Source organism: Budorcas taxicolor, chromosome 15, assembly GCF_023091745.1.
Source record: "Budorcas taxicolor isolate Tak-1 chromosome 15, Takin1.1, whole genome shotgun sequence".
Lineage (NCBI taxonomy): Eukaryota > Metazoa > Chordata > Mammalia > Artiodactyla > Bovidae > Budorcas > Budorcas taxicolor.
Window position 1 is genome coordinate 71,478,566 of NC_068924.1, and position 19,654 is coordinate 71,498,219.

Here is a 19,654-nt window from a genome sequence, read left to right on the forward strand (position 1 = left end):
TTAGAGGTTTCTAATTTTAGTAACTGGGTAATTATCAGTGTCATTAATTAAGAGGAGGAATGTGGAAAAGAAATTATCCATGCATTGATTTAGGGCTGGAAAATAAGTTCAGTGGTAGACATGTTCATTCCAAGATGCCACTGGTTCCATCAGAAGGTTCACAGTGAGGAGAAAAAAAGAAAATACTAACATTTAAGGAGCAGAGCCAGGGAAAGAGTGAGTAAAGAGAGGGGCCTGGGAGAACCAAGAGGGAGTTAGGTCTTGAAGGTCAGAGGAACGGAGGGTTTGAGAAGGAAAAAGAAATTAACAGTATGCTCTGTATTGGTTCCTAAAATACGGTACAGATACCACCAGAGGTGCACAAGCTATTAGGTGATATTGAGTAACATTTTTTAATTTTAGTATTTGTGACTTATTCTAATTGGCATTGGAAGAATTATATAACCAGCACATCAAACCTGTCATTCTTGACAAGTGATACTTATTTTCCCTTTTAACATAAATTATTGTAAGATTAAACAATGAGTCCATTTAAAGGAAAACATTGCATAAATAAAGGTACTGGTACCTATGGAAAAATTACGACAGAAATGGATGAGTGAATAGTGTGAAAAGCTCTGGGTTTAACAGTTTAGAAAATCAGTTGGTGATCTCAGTTTATCAAACGTATTTTCTGTACAATAGCAAGATATCTATACTAAAACAAGAATATAAATTCTAGGATAATAGAAATATTAAAGTGAGCGTTCTGTATACAGTTGGATTAATTTTGGAGTTAATGGCATGATTCTAAGCCATATAACTTGTGTTTTGTCCTGTCACTATATAACTAAAATAACTTTAAAGCAAATAGTTAATGATACCAAGAATCATTCTTTAGATAACATATAAATAGTAGTGGTGACTGCAGCCATAAAATAAAAAGACAATACTCCTTGGAAGAAAAGTTATGACCAACCTAGACAGCATATTAAAAAACAGAGGCATTACTTTGCCAACAAAGGTCCATCTAGTCAAGGCTATGGTTTTTCCTGTGGTCATGTATGGATGTGAGAGTTGGACTATAAAGAAAGCTGAGCACCAAAGAATTGATGCTTTTGAACTGTGGTGTTGGAGAAGACTCTGGAGAGTCCCTTGGACTGAAAGGAGATCCAACCAGTCTATCCTAAAGGAAATCAATCCTGAGTGTTCATTGGAAGGACTGATGAAGCTGAAACTGTAGTACTTGGGCCACCTGTTGCGAAGAGCTGACTTATTTGAAAAGACCCTGATGCTGGGAAAGATTGAAGGTGGGAGGAGAAGGGGACGACAGAGGATGAGATGGTTGGATGGCATCACTGACTCAGTGAACATGTGTTTGGGTAAACTCGGGGAGTTGGTGATGGACAGGGAGGCTTGGCGTGCTACAGTCCATGGGGTCGCAAAGAGTTGGACATGACTGAGTGACTGAACTGAACTGAAGAAAGACTTTTAAAAAATTCACTTGTTATGGAAACATGAGAAAGTAGGTGAAAAAAACTGAAAAATTTGGCAGGTTCGTGAAGAAGTAAGGCATTTGTCAGGAGGGTATTCTAAGCGCCTGTATGTAATAAACACAGGGCAAGTGGTTTTATTCTCTGTCTCTGGGACTGTTGGAACTGAGTCACTGCAGCTTGGCTGTGTTGCTCTAAGAGGACTGAGAATGAGAGCAGCAACTATATGGTTACTTTAGCCACTGCAGTAGCACTTACTGAAGTCAGCTTCACACTGCAGCTTGTCACTCAGTTATAGAATGTTTTTCTTTAAAAATAAGTTGCAAATTTATTAAGATAATCTCTCTGAGTTACAGAGTTTGTAACAACTTCAGGTGTGTGAATGGTCTTTGCCAGTGTTAGGGTGCCTGTCTTGCATGTCCAAAAGAAAGTGAGTTATATTTTTGAGCTTGTAAATTAAGTCTAGGTCATGTACATTAAGTCTTCCTACTTTCTGCTGTGTATGTAGTGTGGAAATAACCCACTGGAAGGCATTGTTCATCATATTTTGTGATTGCTTCTCTGCAGATAGGGTTGGAAAGTTCTACTAAGACATCACCCTTTGTGTTTAGACTCCATTCTGCATCAGGAACTTTTTCTAACACTCACATCACTGAGGTCACAGTGATGGTACACACCAGCAAGAAAAATGGATGAGCAAGTTGGGGTCTGTTTTATCCAGCCCTCGTTAATTACTGAACAGGATGTGTTCAACGTGGTTTGTCACTGTAGTTGTACATGTCTCCTGATAGGAGCTGAAGGGAGCTAACATCTTGTTATGAATACTTTGTGTGAAGGAAGTTAGGCAAGTTCATTGGATGCTATCTTTCTGTCTGTGTCTTCATATCCATTCATGGTAGCAGATGTTTTTGGAGATATTTCAGTTTGTGACGTTCAGCTTTGCTATCTCATATAGCAAGCATTTGCATAACTCTTCCCCATTCAAAAAATTATTCTAGTTGGCAGAGTTTTCTCTCCCTCTCTCGCACATATGCTATAAATCCATGCTATGTTGGAGAGGGCTTTTTTTTTTTTTAGTGACCTATACCTCAGAAAATTCTTTCTGTACATTGTGAACCAACTAGTTGAAATGAATTACTCTGGTGGCTCAGCTGGTAAAGAATCCGTCCACAGTGTGGGAGACCTGGGTTCAGTCCCTGGGTTGGGAAGATCCCCTCGAGAAGGGAAAGGCTACCCACTCCAGTATTCTGGCCTGTAGAATTCCATGGACTATTCCATGGGGTCACAAAGAGTCGGACATGACTGAGCAACTTTCACTATTCACCAGTTTACAACAGTGAGTACCACGTATTTAAACCCCTTTACAAATATAACCATTGAATGATTTTTTTAACTCAGTTCCATGGCCTAATGGAAATACAGTAGTTGGGCCTGATAATCACTAGAAAAGAGCACTGGAGAGATTTAAAGTACTCATGATTGAGGAAACCTGGTGTATACATGTGTGTGGTCATATATATGCTGGTTTGGGTTTTTCCTCCCTTTTTCTCTTTCATTGTTCTTACTAGTAGTTGAAGTTGTTTCATACTAAACTGTTGTGTTCTTTGACCAAGAAAATCTCAGTAATCTGTTACTTTTTCTTAACCATCAAAGTTTATTTAATTGTGATATTTAAAATACAGGAGAAATTTAAATCAGAATTCTTAGCTGTTGAAAATGACACAGCTTTGGATTTCTCTTCTCACTTAGTTGATTTTTATAACAACAAATCTAAATTTGACATTCAAAATTTGCCACTCTCAAAGCAGTTTAAACTGCTTTAGCTGTCAGGCATTAGTTAATAACCAAGTCAGATCACAAATATCCAGAGTGATGAATATTAAAATAAAGAAAGCATATCACATTTTAGGAAAAAGAGTAGTAGCAGCTGACAGGGCGTGTGGTGTTAATCAAGTCTTCTGATTCCTGATACACCTGTGATAATACAGCCAGTTTCCCTTGATGACATGAAATACAACTGTAGAAAAATTCAACCAAACAAGTCACCATCTCTCACTGTACACTGCCTAAAAACCATAAATGTTAAAGATTGGGAAAGAGCAGAGTCCTGGAAAGTATATTATTATGTGCAAAGTGGCAACTGAGGTGAATGCCTCCAATTTTGTTTGGTGACATAAAGCAAAAGGAAACAGTATCATTTATTTTTCTAATGCTTTACACTTGATTTATAGAGCATTGGCCACATGGAAGCATCAAGGGCTTCTAATGGTAGGTCCCTTTCCCATTTTGTGTTTCTCTGTGCCTCCATTTGTATTATGAGGAAGAGGACCAGAGTTAAGGTCTGTTGATTTTTTTACTAGATTTTTTTTCCTTGACACCAGCAGGTGACTATAAACACTTTCAGCCCGAGAAAAGAGAGGTAAATATAAACCAGAAAGGTTGTGAGTAGCTAGGGAGTTTCCTAAGCCCTCCCGTGTTCCCTCACCCCTACCCTCTGTGTATAGGCTTATTCTAGGCGTTAAGAATTGAATGAAGCCAGCTTACTACAAGAGTCTGTGGTTGACTCAAATAGGGCTGCTTAATCTAAGCTCACGGACAACACAGAGACTTTAATAGCATCCTCTCTTTCGCAGCGTCAGTGGAAGTTGTAGCAAACCGTGACACATGACACACGATGCTGCTGCTGCGGACAGCCTGTTTTCTCTACCACGTACACCCTCCTTTCCTGGTTCCATGTGTTTGCTTGTGTCGTTCTCCGTAGTTTTCCCCCATAACTCTCCTCGTGCCCTCCTTCCCTCCCTGAATAAAAATTGTAACCTTGGCCATCCTTCAAGGCCCACTTCTGCCATGCGCCTTACCTGATCCCTTAATCATAATATAACTACGTGAGCAGTCATCCCACCTGTGTCTCTCCTTCAGCTCCTGTGACTTGCCATTACAGTTATTTGTGTACAAGACAGGAGTCTCCTACAGGACTTTCCTAACTCCTTGAGAGCAGGGACCATTCCTTTTTTCATCTCCATATGCTGGCCCATGCATTCCACACCCTCCTCCCAATGTTTAGCCCTTAGAATGTGCTCATATGGAAAATCATCTAATAGCATTTCAAGTTTGAGCTACTGAGAATACCTGGTAATAGAGGGTAATTAGCTGTATCCACAGAACACTTTCTATCATACATGTATTAAGGCCTGCAGCTCCCACACCGTAGGAGGGGGCAGAGGAAAGGAATCACATTGTCTCGCTTGTCCACTAGCAGATGATACATCCAATAGGTAGCCTGTATTTTCCCATCTCCTGTCTGCAATGTTTTTAATGAAAATTACACACAAATGTCCTTGTTGACCCTCATTGAAAAACTAACATTCATAAATAAATCAGTAAGTGTGAGAAATCTATTGGATTTGTTTCCCCAACGTTCTTGCTCAAAGCCCATTTCCTTAGGCTGAAGTAAAACAGATTTTTAAATTTAATAGTAATAATAATGGCATCTATGACAGTTAACTTTTTAATGTAGTTGCTGCATGGGGAAATCTTTCCTAATAAACTTAATGTTTACATTCCCTTGTTTAGGGATCCAGCCTAATCTTTCCCATTTCTGGAAGAAGTTACAGCATTGGAGAGCTTAGATTCCATCACGGGAGCCGTTTCTTGCACAGCCTACGTGTCATGGTGTCTGTGTCTCAGCTGAGGCCGACTTTGCACCCCCCGCTTTAGCCACTAAGGGAATGCCACGTGGCAGGACAAGGAGACCAGATTGTAGCTCAGTCTCCCCCTTCTCCTCTAAAGGAGGCAGGGCGTATAGGTCTCTAGAAACCAGTACAGATCAGGTTCCCCCACCATGTGTGAACAGTGTCCCCCAGGAGAGAATTTAACTCTAGAATATATAGTAGAAAAGAATTTCTCTCTTGCCTCCCCCACCCCTGCTCTCATTTCATTTTGAGGTCACATACTTTTCTTTGCTAGCTTTTCTTTTTTAGACTCACTTCTGACTCATTCACCTCACCATGAGGGAATGCCTATATAATCCTGAGGGCGCTGATTCCAAGTCATTAATATGATCTGTGTTCTCTCTGGCAGTTAAGGTCCGCCAGTACATGGCCATTACTTTTAAACCTCCTGTAAGAATGTCATTCAGCAGGAACTGCTGAATGAGAGCAAGTCTGAGCCATCGCGATTGTTGAAATGCTTTCTCTCATCTTTCTAAGCCGAGGACAGCCCAGGGTAGAGGAGGTGAGGCAGATTCTCTTGTCTCAGGGTCACTTAAATTCAAGGAGTTCTGTGTGCTTGTGTTCACCATGGTTTCAGCAGTGGTGTTTACTTAGACTCCTCTTATTGTTGGACAGTAGCTTATCTCAGGTAAAGAACCTAGATGCCGAGAAGAGGGTCGATTTGCCCAAGTTCATATGGTAAGGCTGTATCTAGGCAGGATTTGCACTCATACCATGGAATGCTGCTTTTAGAACAAGGTCTATAAGACTTTGAGGTAGAAATCATAAGGAATCCATTTGCAATAAAGCTTCTTACTTCCTCACTATTACCTGTTACTCAGTGTGATCCCAAGCCCCACATGCCACCCACAGTTAAATTTTCCTGGTGGTATTTTAAAGTAATCTTTGTAAAGAAACTACTCCAATAAAATTTAATTTAAAAAATAATAATCTTGCTTAGCAATGGTGGTTAACTCAAAGATACACTTTTGTGATAAACTTCACAATTTATCTTATCATTTTTCCTAATAGATAGATTTCTTCCTAGAGAAATAAATAGAAAATTAGTTACTTGCTCTTACAAAATTTTGATGCCTCAGTTTTGTAGCATCTCTTTATTATAACAAACCCCAAAGAATCCTAAAGAACCCTAAAGGATTCCTAATCCACCCAGGAATCTCTTTACCAACTTATGAGATTCAAAAGAGAAGAATTCTTTTTAATAAGTAGGTGGTTTCCCAACTCCAGTTGAAAAATAATCTCCAAAGACCTTTGTAAACAGAATTAACAAGAGAAAATAGGAGATTTCTTTAACCCTAGTCATGATAGGAATTCCCGAGAACTTAGTTTACTCTGAAAATCTGTTTAGCCACAGAATAAACTGTGCCTTTCTCCCTTAGGAGACTTAGGCTTAGACATGGTGTATTAAATATTTAGTCGTTTTCCAGAATACCCTTATAGGGGAGGTTAATATTAATAACCCAATTTATACAGGCAGTACTCTAACTGCAAAAAAAGGATGTTGATAAGTTTAAGATCTCATAATTGTTCCAGAACCAGAAATACTCTCTTTGAAGTTCCATGCTTAGTTCAGTCAGTTCAGTTCAGTTGCTCAGTCGTGTCCGACTCTTTGCGACCCCATGGACTGCAGCACGCCAGGCCTCCCTGTCTATCACCAACTCGTGGAGTTTACTCAGACTCATGTCTGTTGAGTCAGTAATGCCATCCAACCATCTCATCCTCTGTTGTCCCCTTTTCCTCCCACCTTAAGTCTTTCCCAGCAACAGGGTCTTTTCAAATGAGTCAGTTCTTTGCATCAGGTGGCCAAAGTATTGGAGTTTCAGCTTCAGCCTCAGTCCTTCCAATGAATATTCAGGACTGATCTCCTTTAGGATGGACTGGTTGGATCTCCTTGCAGTCCAAGGGTCTCTCCAGAGTCTTCTCCAACGGCACAGTTCAAAAGCATCAAATCTTCGGCACTCAACTTTTTTTATAGTCCAACTCTCACATCCATACACGACTACTGGAGAAACCAGTCATAGCTTAGACTGGACAGACCTTTGTTGACAAAGTAATGTCTCTGCTTTTGAATATACTATCTAGGTTGGTCATAACTTTTCTTCCAAGGAGCAAGTGTCCTCTAACTTCATGGCTGCAGTCACTATCTGCAGTGATTTTGGAGCCCAAAAAAAAACAGTCTCTCACTGTTTCCATTGCTTCCCCATCTATTTGCCATGAAATGATGGGACCAGATGCCATGATCTTAGTTTTCTGAATGCTCAGTTGGTATTGCCTTACCCTCTCTTGCTTGTGTGCATGCTAAGTTGCTTCAGTCATGTCCAACTTTTTGCGACCCTATGGACTAAAACCCGCCAGGCTCCTCTGTCCCTGGGATTTTCCAGGCAAGTGTACTGGAGTGAGTTTCCATGCCCTTCTCCAGGGAACCTTCCCCACCCAGGAATCAAACCCTCATCTCTTATATCTCCTGCATATCCTCTCAATTCTAAGAAAAACCAGACTGCCAGGATTTGAATTGGGTGCTAAATTCTTTGCAAGCAAATATAGAACATTAAGCAGAGGAAAGTGTTTCCATTTTCATCTGGGACCTTGTTATCTAAAGCATTTCATTTAAATCATGAAGTTCCCACCCCCCCCCCCAAAAAAAAGCCGATCAGGGTTAGTCTAAGCCACAGAATCTCCTCATTTTTGCATCAGCAAGAAATAATAGCCATATGCACAGAAGGTACTTGTTACTTTTTAGATATCTTTCCACTTTTCCTTCTCCAACATTTCCTTGTATTTCTTTAGTGAGAACAGCATCTCTGCCTTTGCTGAGAAGACAAGCAGTATTCTTCTTATATAGGCGACTGCTTTCAGTTCCTCTTGAGCTGGAGTAGACCTGCACTATAGCCCAGAGAATAGGGAAGTTTATTTTCCCTGAAGTTCTTTAGTTCTGCCTCCGGCAAGTGGAAGGAGTCGTTCAAGAATTAGGCAGTGTGCCTTTCTGTGATGAGACTAGTTAATCATGGAAATCACACCAGAATACCAAACCAGTCTGTTTTTAACCATCAACCTAAGAAAATTCATATCAACAGTTCTAATTTTAAAACATGTAATTTTTACTTGATCATTTTGATTTTGCCTACTTCTAGAAACTACTAAGAAATGGTTTAAAATAAACTTCTTATTCCCTTAATTCCCCTGTTTTTCCCTGATCCCCTTTTATACCCTCTCCCTCAGAGGTGCTGGCCCCGATTTCCTGAGTTGGAGGGGAGGACATTCTTAGAATTCACGGGGCTTGCTTCAAGAGGGTGTCTGCTTTAAGGTCATGCAGAAGGACTAATTTTAGCTTCAGGATCTTATGCATATCATATCTTATAAATGACCTGGAAAGCATTTTTAAATATTTCAGACATTTAAAAAGATGAAACCAATTAAATTTTTATAATAGAGGGTGGGAGAGAAAAATAAGAGATGCAAAGGTTGGAGGACAGAATCAACTGCAGGAAACACAGCTAGAATTTCACCAGGTTCCAGTGTTAAATGGTTTGTGCTTTTGCTTTACCCAGCTTGAGTCAAGGTGAATAATGCTTTAGAGGCAAATTCACCAAAATTAAAGACAGAGAACATTCACTAGGAACAGTGTATGTTTTAAATGATCAGTATCATTGTCATCGTTTTCTTTCATCTCTGCTTTTAATAGTCATGCTTATTTATATCCTAATTAAGAATTTCCTCTAAGAGACATTCTGTTCTTCACAGTAAAGTTCAGACAGCTGGGTGTTTGGAGTTGTTGTCATTGCTTTGTTTTATTTTAATACTCGTGTGCTTGATTTCCCACATGTACCTACATGGGCTCAGTGGTGAAGACAGAAGTGGAGGCAACTCAGCAACCTCTGGCCTCTCAGGAGAATCTGGAGAAAGAGAGCAGCTACCCTTGCTCTTTATGGCTTCTTTCCTGGTAGCCCTCCAGGGCCCACACACTCCACCCTTTCCATCTCTGTCAAATTGTACTTCTCATGGCCTCCCAATCACAAATGAGAATCCCTATTCCTGTTGCTTTGCTCAACACATGATTCCTCCCTACCTAGAATGCCAACTTCTTGACCTTTTTTTTTTTTTTTTTTGCTTAAAGAGGTAGTATTGACTAGGGGGAAGCCAAGAAGCTTTGTAGTAAAATAGAACTGATTCATATCCCAGATCTACCACTTACTTATATTTGACCTCAGACAAGTAACTTAATCTCATGGAGAATCAGTTTCTTTGTCTGTAAAATTAATAATATTTCATAGGGTGTTTTTGAGGTGTAAGTGGGGGGAAAAATGCAAAAGTACTGAAGAAATACTGCTGCCCTTCCTTGTAATTCCCCCTTTTTAAAGTTGTGTTTTTAAGTCCTACGTATTCTTCACAATTCAAGATCTACCCACTCAAAGCTCATTCTCTGAAGCACCTGCTGGGCGCAGTAGACCAGTTCATTAGTGTTTGTTGTCTTTCTTTACTGTCTCCCCAGGTTGCTTGTTAAATTTCTTGAGAGCTAAAGCTCTCTTGAGACAGAGAGTCTTCAGTTTCTGGGGTAGCCTTGTTGAAAATAGCCTCAGATGTATGATAGTGTAGAATTGGAAAATGGAAAGTGACTCCCAACGTATGCAGTTCCCCTCTCTCTAAACTAGTAAGTTGGGAAAGGCTTTGAGTCCTTTATGTTTTTTTGGTACAATGAGGGAAATGACTGAGTAGCAGTTTCCAAAATTACAGAATCTGAAGGGGAGTCATCAGATCCAGAAAGACTTCCTGTATTCCCATTGCTACAAAGACAGCTTGATTGGGTACATACATCTCTTTGAGGCAACATTCTCTTTTAAAAGAAAGAAAAAAAAAAACTTTTAGAACATGTTTGGATGTTCTGATAAAGGAGAAAAATTTCTTATGCACCCTTATTCAAAGAAGTGTCCTGTAGTAAGAATGTAGGCTCCTACTGAATATACCTCTTCTGCAACAACTCACATGGAACCTGAGACCTGTTCAGCCAGCCAGATCTCCACCAAAGACACAGCAGTCTAGTAATACATTCCTCTTCCCAGAGAATGACTGTCAAGTGGAGCTAGATAGTGGCTGTTTATCTCTGTTAACGCATGGTTCCCTAATAAGGTCAAAGCTCTTTGACTCCTGCACAAAATTGTATCAGGAGGTCATGCTAACTATACATGTCAGAAAGTATTAGGTTGGTACAAAAGTAATTGTGGTTTCGGGCCATGAATTTTAAATCGTTGCAACTAGGCACAAACTCATCTTTATTAATCAAAATAGGAACCATTGCAATCAACACATTTTTGCCAATGAGAAACAAGTTTGTTTATTCCTGTATCATAAAACTCTGTGCTTTGGGATTTGACAAACTCTTGGAAAGTATTTTCTGCCTCCTGCTGGTTGTAGAAGCATTTTCCCTGCAAAAAGTTGTTGAGATACTTGAAGAAGTGGTAGTTGGTTGGCTAGAGGTCAGGTGAATATGGCAGATGAGACAAAATTTTGTAGGCCAGTTCACTCAATCTTTGAAGCACTGGTTGTACAGCGTGCAGTTGGGCATTGTGACAAAGATTGGACCCGTGCTTTTGACGACTACCAGCTGCAGATGTTGCAGTTTTCGATGCATCTCATCAATTTGCTGAGCACACTTCTCAGATGTGATGGTTTCACCAAGATTCGAAAAGCTATATTAGATCAGATGGGCAGCAGACCACCAAACAGTGACCATCACTTTTTAGTGCAAGTTTGGCTTGGGCAAGTGCTTTGGAGCGTCTTCTCTGTCCAACCAGTGAGCTGTTCATCACTACTCAGTCATTAGAGCAGTCATACAATCCACTTTTCATCACATGTCACAATCCAATTGAGAAATTGTTGGTTCATTGTTGTTGCATAGAATAAGAGAAGACAGCACTTCAAAACTATGATTTTTTTGATTTTCAGTCAGCTCATGAGGCACCCGTTTATCTAGCTTTTCACCTTTCCAATTTGCTTCAAATGCCAAATGACCGTAGAATGGTTGAAGCTGAGTTCTTCGGCTACTTCTCATAGTTCTAAGAGAATCAGCTTCAACGATTGCTTTCGGTTGGTCATTGTCAACTTCCAACGGCCAGTCACTACACTCCTCATCTTCAAGGCTCTCATCTCCTTTACAGAACTTCTTGAACCACCACTGCAGTGTACGTTTGTTAGCAGTTCCTGGGTCAAATGCATTGTTGATGTTGCTAGTTATCTTTGCTGCTTTATGACCCGTTTTGAACTTGAATGAAAAAAGTGGTTGAATTTGCTTTTTTGTCTAACATTTCTGTAGTCTAAAATAAATATAAAATAAACAGTAACTAGTCATTAGCCAAAAAAAAAAAACGTAAAGTGAGAAATTCATATAAAATTTATAAATAAATAAATACATTTATTTAAGAATGTAATGTAATATCAACTGGCAGAGTTCAGCAATTCAAAACTGCAGTTACTTTTGTACCAACCTAGTATCACACAGTGCTATGATTACACTCAAATGTGACATTTTATGCTTAAATTGTTACTGGGCTTCCCAGGTGGTGCCAGTGGTAAAGAACCTGAAGATCCCTTGGAGTAGGAAATAGCAACCCCATCTAGTAGTCTTGCCTGGAAAATTCCCCACCATGGGCAGAAAAGCCTCGCGGGCTGCAGTCCACGGGGCTGCAAAGAGTCAGTCACAAGTGAGCCAACACACACGTGCTTCCCTTGTGGCTCACACAGTAAAGAATCCACCTGCAAGGCAGAAGACCAGGTTCACTCCCTGGGTCGGATGATCCCCTAGAGAAGGAAATGGCAACCCACTCCACTATTCTTGCCTGGAGAATCCCCTTGGCGGGCTACAGTCCATGGGGTTGCAAAGAGTCAGACACACGACTAAGCGACTGACACTTTCACACATGATCAAAATTTGTTTCCGAAAGGAAAATAGGCACCTGTGTGATCTGACAGTCACAAATGTGGCTTCTCTGCCACCACTACCCCCTCCAAGTCCTTGGTTTTTAATTTCTAACCCTTCACCTTTGAGTCTTTCACTTTAAGCTATAATGCAAGAATGGTATACTCTTCTGCTATAATTCATCTATCTCCAGACTTGTTCAAATACTCATCTGTCATTTCTCACCTTCGAAAGGCAAATAGAAGGAAAACCACTTTTTTTTTATGATGTTTCTGACTTTCAGAGAAGTGTTTCACAATCATTCATTAAGAATGGAAGGAGATCTTGGGACTTCGTTCTTAGAGCTTTTTCCCCAAATACTTAACAGTAGCCTAACAGGTGAAACTTGAACTTCAGTGCAAAATCGTGAATCACAGTTATGACCTGGCTTTAAAGGGCACTTTTCTCCTGCTGAAGAAAAACGCAACGGTCACCTTTTTGCTCTTCCTGATACTTGGGGACCTTGAGCTGCGGGACTACACAAGAGAGGTTTCTAATGTGCTCTGTCTGTCTCTTGTCATTGAGGTAATTGTCATGCGAAAACCCTGGACAACGGCCATGACAAACAGAAGTATTTTGACAACTCACAGTCACTGGATGCTGCTGAAGAAGAGCCCTCTGAGGCAGGGACAGAGGAGGACCCTGTGCTGTCTGTTGAGGATTCAGGGAGGGACTCAGATGTCCTTAGGCTTGAAAGTAAGTTGCTTTGACCTGAGCTGTGTTCCTGGGGTAGAATCAACCCTCAAGCTTGGAGGTTAACTTAGGCTTTTCTTTCCTCTCAAGCATTTGTTTCTTTCTTTTAACAGTCACTTACTATCCTGTAGAATCATGAGGGTGACCCCAGATTGGGAGGCAGAAGACAAACTATAATGTGAAATTGCTCTTCACACTTCTTTTCTCTCCACCTCAACGTCTTCGTTTACTAGAGCGCATTTGATTTATGTACCAGTCTTCTTAATGTCATTAGTCTATTGAGTAAATCATCAAAAAAGCACATTGTATTTACACTAACCCAGTAAAATTTAAAGATTTGAAATAATGGGCATACCTATACCAGGCCCTCTTCTAAAATTCCATTTATGATCACATTTTGAGCTGTGCTGTGCTGAAAAGTTCTTAAGATGTATCAGGCTGTTTATAATTACCAAAATGAGTGACTTCCTAGTGCTCATCCTACTCTAACCTCTTCACTGCCTTTGGAACTCTGCACAGCTCCCCAGTAGGAGCTTTTCCTTTTCCTTTTCCTTTGGCTTCTGGGATATCACTTGATCTTGGTTCTCTTCCTGTCCTCAGAATATCTTTTTTCAATTTCATTCACTTATTCTTTACTTTGCCCTTTTTTTTTCTTTTTACCCAGGATCTTAGCCTTGGTCTTCTTTTCTTAGTCCCCTCTTTGTTATCTCTTGGCCTTTGAGATGCATTGGAGTACACCAGTGTCTCAAAATCCGTGCTTTCAGCCAAGACACTCTCTGTGACCCTGGATCTCACTTCTGTCTTTTTAGTGCTCTATCTGGATGTGCCACGGGCACTCCACGTGTAACATATCTGAAATTCAGCTTGTCCTCATTTTGTCCTATTTCCTGAACTGCTTCTGATTGCTGTATTCCTGCTTCCTGTGAATGGCACAGCTCACCCAGCCACCACTATAACCAGTCAATGCCTAAGACCTATTAAGCTTCCTGTCTCTCTATCTGTTCCTTCCTTCACTATCTGCATTCCAACTCTCTTCATTTGTGTCTGGGCTGTTAACAGTAGCTTCATGATTGCCATCCCCCCCCCATATCTAGTCCTTTACTTCAGTCATGTAAGAGAGGTGGGTGGGTATGTGTGTGTGTGGGAGAGAGAGAATACATATAATCGGTATACAATTTAAAAAGCAGGAATAACCTGTTACCCATTTCTTGTGTCCAAGGAGTGGTTTCTAAAATCAGACCTGATCTGGTAAGTTGCCTATGCTTAAAATGTTCTATGGTTCTCCATTATCTATAGTTCTGTGCAGTCGCTCAGTCGTGTCTGACTCCTTGCAACCCCATGGCCTGTGGCCTGCCAGGCTCCTCTGTCCATGGAATGCAAGGACACTGGAGTGGATAGCCATTCCCTTCTCCAGAGTATCTTCCCAACCCAGGGTTTGAACCCAGGTCTCCCACATTGCAGGCAGGTTCTTTACCATCTGAGCCACCAGGGAAGCCCACCTATTACCTGTAGGAAGAACGCAGATGTCTTAATGTGGGATACGATGCAGTTGGCCCTTGATTCTGTCTCCAGCTGTGCTGTCTACTGGTGCTCTGTACCATGGGGAATGCAAACCTCTCCCATCTCCCTCTCGGGCCATGCTGCTTTGAGCTCCCGTTCCTTTGCAGAGGCTGGGAAGGGCCTCTCTACACACTGCTTTTTACAGACGATCCCTGTGCATCTCCAAGTTCAGCTCGAATGTCGTCTTCTCTGTGAAGCTTTCACAAGGGTCGCCAGGAGTTCAGTTGCTTCATTTGCTGTCTTGTTCCTACTTTTTGTCAAGGCACATTTTATATAGTGTTAAATGCTTGTATGACTTATGTTCCATCAAACAATGAGCTTCTTATATATTGTGCCCTATGTAACCTTATATTCCTGTGTACAGTAAATGTTAGAGAAGTGAAATGTGGCGTTTGCCTTCCTGCACAGATTGGATGAACATATCTAGCAATGACAAAATCTTACGTTTCCTTCTAAGTGGTTTATTATATATAAAAAAACAGTGTCTAAGAGAAAGAAGCAAGCTAGACCTCAAAGAGGGATGTTGCGACCTTCACTTCTGTGGGTTTAGAAAATTAGCTTCATCTCTTCTGCCAGGAATCGTGGGGCTTTAAGGAAATTAATTTCCCATTTACCTACGCAGAAGAACTGACTTAAACCAGATGGCCACTTTGCTCACTCACAGTGGGGCTACACCTCTCTGGTGCCCAGGAGCCTCATGTCTCCCTGGCATTAGGTACCCACACAGCCACATGAACATCATGAGATTGTTTGATAAACTCAGAATCAACAAAAATGAAACTGAGTAGTCATAAAGGGGTGTTTTTTTCAGCCTACAGAAACTGACACTATTCCAATGTGACTCCTTAATGACTGTAATAGTCGTGACTACCCAATTAGAATCTTGTCCTAGGACAGTTCAGAATAAAACCCAACCGGAATCTTACTGTGTGTCACTTCATTTTCTGAATACATCATTGCTTGAGTCAGGTAACCTAATATTTACGTTTCTTTGGTTCCATGTTTCCCCCATGGTTCCATTCCGTCCCCCATGCTTGGGGCGCTGAACAGTTGCCCTGTTGCCAGGTCCCTTCAGCACTCTGCACACTGCCTCTCAGGCTCATGTAATTACAGTATGGTGATGAGTCTCACTAGTTTAAGATACTGTTTTTTGTTTTTTTAAAAAGCCATGTCTGAATTCTGGGAGTACATTCTTTTCTCTAGATGCTGACGAGGCCACAGGGACCACAGTCATGGTGTACGTTACCACTTTGATACCAGCAAGCTTCCTATAGTGTGGTTAGGGGAAAGATTCTATATTTTAATTTAAATAGTGTGGTATAGTAAAAGTCAAGCATAGACGTTGAAAGTTTTTTTTGAAAACTCTGTTTTGGGAGGGAAATAAATACAAATAGTTAAGCCCTCTCCAGTAACCATAAATTATTATGATAGTTACTACCTTTTTGTGATACTTTATAATTTTAAAAAGTGTTATATGTTATGTATTAACTTTATAAAATAGATATTATTAGCTCATCTTGTGGGTGAGAAAATTGAGACTCAGAGAAGTTAGGTGCCTTGCCTAACATCTTTAGTAGGTGGTGTATAACTAAAACTCATCCTTGGGGCCTTCTGCTTTCATAGCTGTGTCATTTGCCTGTGGTTCTCAGACATAGGGGGTTGATAGATTAGAGCTTTATTTTTAAATTTGTAAGGTCATTCTTGAGGAAAACTGGAATTTGCTGTTACCATTATTTTATATATATATAAAACATTTTAATGTCAAAAAAGTACAAAGACTGTGTTAGAATAAAGATAGTCTTCCTCAAAAATGGACGGTTGGCAGCTTTACACCGAAAAATGTGTATCTGGACATAAGTGTGTGTGTAAGTACTATAACTTTAGATACATTTTCTTTTTTTGTTATTATTTTTTTATTGATTCTCTTTTTATCTAACCATGCCAAACAGCATGTGGGATATTACCTTTCCGACCAGGGCGCGAAGCTGTGCCCCCTGCAGTGGAAGTGTAAAGTCCTAACCACTGGGCCGCCAGGGAAGTCTTGTACGTGTTCTGTTCTGTTTCTCGTTTTGCTAAGGATTGGTGAAAACTGTGTCACTGATTAACCTTTGCAAAACCAGTGCTTTAATACCTTATTATCTAGTCCAGAACCTCTCCCCCGGAAACCTTATCTGTAGGTTTTGTAGTCAGAGATTTTGTTATCATGTCTGCCACCTACTAGCTGTTAAATCTTGGGCAAGTTGCTTAATCTTGCTGAACCTTCCTTATCTCATTAATTTAAAAATAAACCGGGGGTGGGGTGGGGGTGGGGGTGGAGCAAGCTTCAGAGTGCTCATAAATACTTAAATGAAATAACTTTGGGGGAAACATTTGTGCCAGGTACTCGTACACACGTGGAACCCAGTAAATGTTCATTTCTGGAAACACAGGCATTCCTGTGTTTCTGCTGCTTCGTGACTTAGAGGCTGGTTGTGAGCCACAGTCCTCACAAGTACGTACAGTATCTGCTCAATGTTAACATCAGGAAAGGGGGCCCTGATGTATTTGCACAAGGGTTGTTAACAGGAACAATTCCCTACTTGCTTTTCTAGATTGTCTTCTCCGAATTCTCTGTCTTCTTTTTACTATCCTTCAGTTCAGTTCAGTTCAGTTCAGTCACTCAGTCGTGTTCGACTCTTTGCGACCCCATGAATCGCAGCACACCAGGCCTCCCTGTTCAACACCAACTCCCGGAGTTCACTCAGACTCACGTCCATCGAGTCCATGATGCCATCCAGCCATCGCATCCTCGGTCGTCCCCTTCTCCTCCTGCCCCCAATCTCTCCCAGCATCAGAGTCTTTTCCAATGAGTCAGCTCTTCGCATGAGGTGACCAAAGTACTGGAGTTTCAGCTTTAGCATCATTCCTTCCAAAGAAATCCCAGGGCTGATCTCCTTCAGAATGGACTGATTGGATCTCCTTGCAGTCCAAGGGACTCTCAAGAGTCTTCTCCAACACCACAGTTCAAAAGCATCCATTCTTCGGCGCTCAGCCTTCTTCACAGTCCAACTCTCACATCCATACATGACCACAGGAAAATCCATAGCCTTGACTAGACAGACCTTAGTTGGCAAAGTAATGTCTCTGCTTTTGAATATACTATCTAGGTTGGTCATAACTTTTCTTCCAAGGAGTAAGCGTCTTTTAATTTCATGGCTGCAGTCACCATCTGCAGTGATTTTGGAGCCCAAAAAAATAAAGTCTGACACTGTTTCCACTGTTTCCCCATCTATTTTCCATGAAGTGATGGGACTGGATGCCATGATCTTCGTTTTCTGAATGTTGAGCTTTAAGCCAACTTTTTCACTCTCCTCTTTCACTTTCATCGAGAGGCTTTTTAGCTCCTCTTCACTTTCTGCCATAAGGGTGGTGTCATCTGCATATCTGAGGTTATTGATATTTCTTCCAGCAGTCTTGATTCCAGCTTGTGTTTCTTCCAGTCCAGCGTTTCTCATGATGTACTCTGCATAGAAGTTAAATAAGCAGGGTGACAATATACAGCCTTGACATACTCCTTTTCCTATTTGGAACCAGTCTGTTGTTCCATGTCCAGTTCTAACTGTTGCTTCCTGACCTGCATACAGATTTCTCAAGAGGCAGGTCAGGTGGTCTGGTATTCCCATCTCTTTCATATTTTCCACAGTTTATTGTGATCCACACAGTCAAAGGCTTTGGCATAGTCAATAAAGCAGAAATAGATGTTTTTCTGGAACTCTCTTGCTTTTTCCATGATCCAGCGGATGTTGGCAATTTGATCTCTGGTTCCTCTGCCTTTTCTAAAACCAGCTTGAACATCAGGAAGTTCACGGTTCACGTATTTTACTATCCTAACCCAGCTAAAAGAAGGAAGAGGACCACTTGTGCAAATGAATACTCACTATTGTGTTCTTCTCAGAAGTGAATAATTTCCCTCCCTATCTTAGTCTTAGTGATTTAATCTAAGCCTTTTGTGCTTTCTGATTACTAGTTTGAAATTTTATGCTGTTGTTTATGCATTAAATCTCAAGTCCACAGCTTTATCCTCTGACTTCAAAAAAGAGATCACTGCCTCTTTTAAATTGAAGTACAGTTGCTGTACAGTATCATGTTACAGATGTATAGTATAGTGATTCACAATTTTTAAAGGTTTTCCTCCATTTGTAGTTGTTATAAAATGCCCGTTACATTCTCCATATTGTGCAGCATATCTTTGTAGCTTATTTTATACTTGTGGCCCAGTAGTCCAGTACAGGAGACGTGGGTTCAGTCCGCGAGTCGGGAAAATCCCCTGGAGAACTAAACGGCAACCAACTCCAGTATTCTTGCCTGGAGAATCCCATGGACAGAGGAGCCTGGCGGACTACAGTCCACGGGGTCACAAAAAATCAGCACAGTTCAGTGACTAAACAGCATAACAACTAGTAGTTTGCGCCTTTCGACCCCCTGCTCCTGTATTGCCCCTCCTTCCTTCCCTCTCCCCACTGGTCATGTCTAGTTTGTTCTCTATATCTGTGAGGTTTTTTTTTTTGTTATATTCACTAGTTATACATTTTAAATTCCACATATAAGTGATATTCTACAGTATTTCCCTTTTCTGTCTGACATATCTCACTAAGCATAATGCCCTCCAAGTCCATCCGTGTTGTGCAGAGAAGACAGGAACTCCAGACAGAACTACCCAAGGTCCTATGGTGGTGGAGTCCTAATTTGAAAACAACTTTGTCTAATTCCAGAGTGTACTTTCTATTTTGTGAGACAAAGGAACATATTCTGAAAGGTAGAATGTGCCTGCTTGCCTTTAGAAGCCACAGTCTTACAGAAAAACCTATGGATATGAATCACATAAGACTTTCTGGACACATTTTGATCCAAACTTTGAAGGAAGGACTTTGTCTTGCTGGTCATCTCTTTGAATATGTGATGTTTACCTCTGTTTATTGTCAATCTGTTCATTTTGCATTTGTCTTTTCAGTTTCTGCTCCCTAAAACTCTTCCTGGAACCTTTCTTTCAAGATTATTAACACTGCTTATCAAACACAGTCACCTTTCTTTTAATCACCTTCTGATGGTCCTCTCCCTCTCAGTAGTGTTCCTGGCATTGTCTTGCTTCTGCTTCTGCTTCTGCTCCAGGCATGGGCAGCTTGGTCTCTCCCTGGGTAGCCCATTCCATTTCTGACCACTCATAATTCCTAATACAGAGCTAAAATACGGCTTCTCGTCTCTAGCCCTGC

General features: G+C 40.8%; 1 protein-coding gene across 2 annotated transcripts in view; it reads left to right on the forward strand.

Moving 5' to 3' along the window:
• Positions 1-19,654, forward strand: part of TTC17 (tetratricopeptide repeat domain 17) — a 125,581-nt gene that overhangs the window by 59,493 nt on the left and 46,434 nt on the right. The window contains exon 17 of one of the 2 annotated variants that reach the window (XM_052652319.1): positions 12,678-12,848. The exons of the other annotated variant lie outside the window; for it this stretch is intronic. Coding sequence (XP_052508279.1) covers positions 12,678-12,848 — 171 coding nt within the window. The remainder of the gene's footprint in view (positions 1-12,677; positions 12,849-19,654) is intronic. 2 annotated transcript variants of the gene reach the window in all.